The following is a 6994-nucleotide window of genomic DNA, read 5'->3' as shown; positions in this document are numbered from 1 at the left end:
CGCGGGCCATGTGGATGACCGCCTCAATGGTGGCCATGACGGCGTCCTGGCCGGCGGCGGGCTCGAGAGCCAGCGGGCTCAGGCCGGGCTTCTGGCCCCGCTTGGTGGGCAGGTCGATGCATTTTTCCAGCACTGGCATCTGGTCTCTGGAGTCCTCGTCGAACTGGGTGGGCTGCTTGCGGGGACGCCCTCGCCTCTTCTTGACGAAGTTGTTGCCTGTCTTTGATTGTCTCTGCAGCCGCTTGGCCTTCAGGATCTTGTTCACGTGGTCCAGGTTCTTCTTGGTGGACAGGATCTTGGTGTAGCTGCACATCTTCCGCACTTCGCACTGGATGGCTTCGATCTCCCGCCGCTTGAATCGCTTCTTCAGGGAGGAGCTGGCTGCAGGGGTAAGAGAGAGAAAATTGAGCACATGGGATGCATTCGCGCTGCTAAAACTCTTCTTTCGAGGATGACTGACGCTATAAGAAGCACGCAGAATTATGCTTTGGATGTGGCTCCGCCTCTGGTATATAGTTTTCCTTCTTTATTGAGACTAAATACATCTCGGCTGGATAACTGTAACGTGTACAAAATGTTTCTGTGTACTGTATTTCAGACCTGATGATTACATGAAACCCTGCTCTCCCCATTTTACAGATGTGCACCCTAAGGCCCAGGCTCTTGAGGTGGTGTGCCCTGAGCATTGGCAGCAATACAATATAAAATTTTCTTTATCACAGAGTTTTTATTCAGTTTGGCGCCTGAGCCTATTCAGTTTAGCATGGTAGCTTTTCACTGATGTTGGATGAATAAAGCGGCACGGAGCTGTCCACATTTTGTAACCTCGGTTGTACAAGCGTACCATTGATCAGAACGCACGTTTTGACTGCTCTAAAATATGTGGCTGAAGTCTCCTGTCCTGGCGCTTGTCTCTCCCTCCTGGGATGCTGTTTGGGCTGGCACTGGTGTTCAGCGTCCCCCCACCCCCACCGCACCCCGTTCTGTATTTGTGAGACGTTCCGTTCACCAAGACTTTATCGACCATTTCTCCCTCTGGGAACCTGCTGGGAAACAGGGTATACTGTACACAGGGAAACCGAAAGAGTAATTTTCACTCCCTGTACTGAACTGTTGTTTGCAAAGGGCTTGTTTCATGTGCTGTTGGCCAGATGACACCTTTATTTTATGAGCCAAACTTCTCCGGAAGTCCTGTATTGCCGCCACTAAATGGCCTTCAGGACTGCCTCGTTTTGAAGTTCAGACACCATAAAGTGTGAATGGCTTCAAGACGCTCATGGCCTTTCACCTTTTCAATCATCCTTTCTGCTTGTGTGATCCTGTGTGAGCCCATCCAGCACGCACCCCCAGCCACTGCCCCTTCCTCCCAACAACCACTCTGCCCACCTGTACACCTAAGGAGTATGCCCCCCTCAGTGCTTTGCTGCTGTGATTTACCCTAAACGTTCATCCCAAACAATTTCACTGACAGAACCTAGGCCTAAGCGGGCCCATATTTCATGTGAGTGGCTTAGTTGTGCCCTCCCATGTTTTTTCTCCATCTACTAGCAGAAAAATAGATAATCTTAACGGGAGGAAAAAAAAAATCTTTTAGGAGTATGGATACCACTTTGACTTATTATTCTTGGGCACTCCCACTTCCTGTTTTTTCCCTGTTGCTCCATTTCCCCCTCAAGCTGTGGCCCTCACAGATAGCCAGGAGGGTTTCATTTGAAGTTATTTATGCCACCAGCTTCATGGAGTGGGGAGCAACGAGTTGTATAGGCCAGGTGAAAATGTTTCTGCTGTTGGCCAAAGGTCAGCAAGACTGAGCAATGAATAACTACTGAGTGATCTTTAAAATAAGTTATAAAGATCAAAATAGAACAAAGCTAGAGTGAGCTTCTGGCTGCAAAAATAAAACTTTTGTACTATGTCTTTTAAAAAAAGGTGTTCAGTTCTCAGATGCAGAAACTGATTCTTGTCTGGCTTTATTCTCTTACTGGCTTAGCACTGGATATGGACAGGATTTAAAGGTCATGTTTTAGTACAGACAAATGACACCAATCATTGCTACCTTGTGTGCCATCCATTAAAAGGGCTTGAGTTTAGATTTTTAAAGTAATTAATGCAAATATAAGAACACAAAAAGTTAGCCTCCCTATCAGGGGCAAGTAATTTAACTCATCCTCAGAGTTCACAAGTAAATGAAAACTTGTTAGAAATACGTCATAAAACTTCTAGCTGTTTTCAAATGCACATTCCATTTTCATATGCCCTCTCTTGAGTTTAAATCACCCACTGGTAAAGAAAATACCATCTGGTACATAACAAAAGATGATAAGTAAAAGGTAAATGAATTTTTTGACATTCACAGCATGAAAGTATAAATTAAATCAATCATTTGGCACTATTTAACTGCATAAAGTCTGATTGAAATATTCAATGAGTTGGACATTATGTTGGGGCAGATATAACCTATGGATTGCTCTGCCAAGCTATTTCTTTTAGAATAAAATTTCAATAAATAAAAAATTAAAAACTGCAAAACTAATTCCCTTAAAACACTCTAAAAGATATTCTCATGATCATCTCCTTTGCAACCACCATTCATAGTAATGGATGTTAGTGCTCTGTACTATTGTGTTCTCTTTTTAAAGAAACAAAACATTACAGTTTGAGCTATCACTTCCTTCTCTATTGAATGTCTTTCCTTCATATGCTCATATTATTATTATTATTATTATTATTATTATTATTATCATTGAAAAATCTGTGGATCTGTACTGGTAAAAGTTAAGTCTGAAACTACTTACAGTTGGTAAGAACAGGGAATTCTTCCACATTAATGGGAGTGTAAACTGGTAAAATCACTTTAGACAGTAGGCAATAGTGATACTGAAGACACAGAAGTTCAAGGCCCTTACTGTGCCTTTCCTTGTGTATAACTGGAGACAAAAGACGTACAAGAACATCCTTTAAAGTTTGAAGTATTGGCCAGGTGTGGTGGAGCCCAACTGTAATCTCAGAGCTTGGCTGAGACAGGAGGGTCACCACAATTTAAGGTCAGCCAGGACTGCGTAGTGAGATCCAGGCCAGTTTGACCTACATAGTAAGATCCTGTCCCCAAAAAGTAAAGATAAAAAATGTATAGTGTATGTTACAGTAAAATGGAACAAGATAATGTTAATTAAAAGAGTAAATCAATAGCAACGCACTCAAATATGAAATCTTATATGTCTCTTAAAATGAATGGGATAAATATAAATATATTGACATAGTTGTAACTAAAAAAAAGTTGAGTAAAAAAGCAAACTGCCAAAGTATAAGTATACTTTTTATGTAAGCTTAAAAACACATAAATATTCAATCCCTGGTTCTGCCAAAGAATAAAACAAAACAAAACAACACATAAATACCCCTTTAATCTCTTTAAGTTTTGTTTCATATTTGGCATCCAGCTGTTGTGCTGAGGGGACATCAACTGTGAGCCAAACGCTTGATGGAGGAGAATTTACCATCTACTTTCTCCAGAGCTATCTCATAAACTTTAAGCCTCTGGAGTAGAACTTTCAGAGTAGAACTTTCTAGAATTTTCTGTAATGATGAAAATATTCTTTATCTTCACTCATATTGTGGCCACTAGCCACATGTGGCCCCTGAGCACTTGAAATATGACTAGTGTCTTTGAGAAACTGGATTTTTACTTTATTTGTGTTATATTAGATACCTGAGGCAGCACAGTTCTAGGGTGAAGCACCCTGAAATACAGAGAACAGAAGACTTACAAGGATTCAGTCAATAAAATGGGGACTGCAGGAAACTCTAGGTAAACAACCTAGTGTTCCTAGCAAATAAATGACAAGGTGAATCAAAGGAGAGGCTGTAAATTACAAAAAGATTGAAGATGCCCTTATTTGGAAATCAATTTAAAAGACTTTTAAAATAAACCATGAAATAGATTCAAATTTGAACTCTGCTTGGGCATTTCATGGTATAATTACTGTTAATTTTCTTATATGTAATCATGGCATTATTGTGTTTTTATTGAGTACCTTTATTGAAGAAATGCATGATAATATATAGATGAAATCATCTGCAGACATTTGAGATGGGCTCCAAAATAGCAGCAATGATCTTGAGTTTATGTTGCTGAAGCTGAGCAATGGGTACATGAGATTTATTAGTGCTATTTTGCCTACTTCGCCATATCACAAGGTAGTTAAAGATGATGAATTGTAAGTGACAAAAAGAAAATATTTCGTACAATTTTAGGGCTAGAGTCAGCTCTGATTTTTCCCTGTTGGGCTATTTCACATTCATACTTGTAGAAGGGTAAGAGAAGTACTCATGGAAGACCATGCATGCATCTTTTCCCTAGATAGCTCCTGTCATTTACCATCCTTCTGGCCTAATGCATGGGAAAATGAGTGAATTCTCTGGGTATTAGGCTATGATCAAGTGTATAAACATGCATCCTGAGCTAGCCTCCACTGCTGACATCGAGTGCTACAACTTAGTATCTCTCTACCTTTAGTATGTTATAATCTTAGTGGTTTTAATTTTTACATCTACTGACCATCTGAATTTCATTTTGTCCTAATGCTTATTAGCCACAGTTTCAGTTCATATTTATTATTCCTGTGTGCAAACAATAGCAGAGTGTAGTGTAGCAGAAATGACTTTGCAGATGGGGAGCTGGAAATGAAGGTGATCTAGGATGAACCTTTTGGCCCCCATGAGTATCTCTTCATCTGGCGTAGGAGACTAATAGACTAGCTGTTCTCCAATTTTCCTTCTTGTTTTAAAGACTGCTATAATTTTTCCCTATACTCATTATCAGTTGCTTTTCCTAAATGTGGGGTGGCTTTCAAAAACATTTATTTCATCAAATAATTCTGAAATCCTAATATGGAGGGGGCAAGAGGACTATGGACTTGGCAGGGTTTGATATTCACAAATCTTTCTCCTTATTGCTTGTGATTTCACTGTCTTTCTAAATGTTTACAGATTTTTCTCTCTTCAATTTGCTTCATTATTGGACAGTAATTTCTGGGCTCTTGCTACAAGATTGATTCCACATTTGCTCTCTTTCCTATAATTGCCCTATATCTTGCCTGCTTTTTGTTAGATTTAAAGAGTAATTATGAGTGGTCCAGACAAAATACAAATTTATTTCTTCATAACTCTATAATAAAAATGGTCTGGTAGAGCCTTAAAATTGCTACACAAAAGGCTGAGCTTTGGTCCAGAACTAGACTACCTTTTTCATTCATTATTGGAAGATTGGCTCATCAGCACTTTGCCACATCTTCTATGACACTCAAAGAATGGGCCTACTGGCTCTTTATGCACACATGCTTAGAGATGCAGATGTAGTATTGGCACCAGGAGCCAAGCCAAGGGCGAACAAGACTGAATTATACAGATGTTTTCTCTAAAACTGCTGCTAACTTTGGTAGACGACACTTTACTCATGTGCAAAACATATTACAGTTTCAGAAAAAAGATTTGAGTGAGCCTGGGGAAAAGCAGATATTTTTCTTGCTGCTTGAATGTCCCTAAGAAAAGGTGGGGAGCCATTGGGAAGGTTCAGTTGTTTGGGGCTGAGTTGCTTTCTAGGGTCGATAGAAAAGGAGCATCATCTAGCTCAATTAGGACAGAGAGCTGCAGTGTAAATTGCTTAATGTGCTAATATATGTTAGAAGGCTCTTCACAAGCCAAGGCTACATCTCTATACTGGTAGAGTTTCCAGCATAAGTCCTTTCATAATGCAGTATGTGGTCTGCTATGTCCCATGTGGTCAGCAAATAGAGTTTCATGGAAATTCAATTGTCTCATTGTTTTCACATGTAAATTGTGCATTTTTTTGTACTTTGTATTTGGATTTGACTCAGCCATGATCTTTTATTCTCCTAATGCAGCACTTTTTTTTTTAAATGGCCAGTGTGAGGCAATCTGCCTTGGCATGGAAATGTTGTTCTTCCAGCCTATGAATTTAAATTAACCTTCCATGGTCCTCGTCTTAAAAGCTCTTTTGAAAAAGATGACAAGTTGTCTCTGCTGCTAGGGGCCTTGCAAGGTAGGGGACATCAGAGTGGCTGCTGGTTGTCAACATGAGTATAAGCACTGCTCTCCATATGTACAGCAGTAATTTACAATTAAGAGTTAGCAGATGTGGGAGATTTGTCATGACAGGGCCATGTTTCCATTCTGTTTCTTTAAGTTATCTTAATATGCTTTGGGGTTCCTTTGAAAATGGGACCAACTTATTTAAAACATAGTGACTATCACACTCTTCAAATAATAGGTTCTCCTCAGGGTTGAAAAAGTACATCCTATCTCAGCTGCAATGGCTTGCAGGCCCTTGTCTTTGTTCTGTTCTTATTTTACTTTTCTCTTGAGACAAAGCAGGAGGAAGGTGGGCAGTTTTGGCTGATGGAGGGGTGAAACAGTGGACTTGCAGGTGTGAGTGTGTGCATGTGTGCAAACTCTGAAGCAAGATAAGCCACTGAACGGCATTTGCACTTAAGCACCCCCATAGGCCTTCCTTGAAGCATAAACGCTTTAGAAATTTGCCTTGTCCTACCTTGCTCCTTCTTGTCACTGTTCACCTCTTCTCCACTTTTCCAGCCTCCTAAGTGAGGTGCATAGTACTTCCCAAGACTAAGAAATATGATTTATTTGGCTGCAGGAAGGACACATTGATGACTGATATTTGCATTATTTCTATTGTGTCTAAAGCATAAGATCTAAATTAAGCACTTTAGCAATTTCGATATGAGAAGAGAGTGATGTCCTCAGCAGGAGTTACTGAAAGTAGAGAGAAAGGTCATATGTATTCAAGGGGTCCATGGATGGGGCATGTCTTCAGAGTGTTGTTTTCAGGGTGTGGCCAATGTCCTAATTAAGTGGTATGCAAGGTCAGACCAGATGGTTAATTATAGAAAGGCAATACTTTTAAATAGAAAAAAAAATCAAAATGTTTTATAATGAGATGAAGATTATCCATGAA

The 6994-nt window shown here is 40.0% G+C and overlaps 1 protein-coding gene across 1 annotated transcript in view; it reads right to left on the bottom strand.

Annotated features, from left to right (window-relative positions):
• Setbp1 (SET binding protein 1) overlaps positions 1 to 6994 on the bottom strand; it is a 393025-nt gene that overhangs the window by 258 nt on the left and 385773 nt on the right. The window contains exon 6 of the mRNA XM_023713570.1: positions 4 to 381. Within this exon, the coding sequence (XP_023569338.1) occupies positions 4 to 381 (378 nt within the window). The remainder of the gene's footprint in view (positions 1 to 3; positions 382 to 6994) is intronic.

This window comes from Octodon degus, unplaced genomic scaffold (assembly GCF_000260255.1).
Source record: "Octodon degus isolate 3935 unplaced genomic scaffold, OctDeg1.0 scaffold00003, whole genome shotgun sequence".
Classification (NCBI taxonomy): domain Eukaryota; kingdom Metazoa; phylum Chordata; class Mammalia; order Rodentia; family Octodontidae; genus Octodon; species Octodon degus.
Note: the sequence above shows the minus strand (reverse complement) of the source record. Positions and strands in the feature narration are given on the sequence as shown.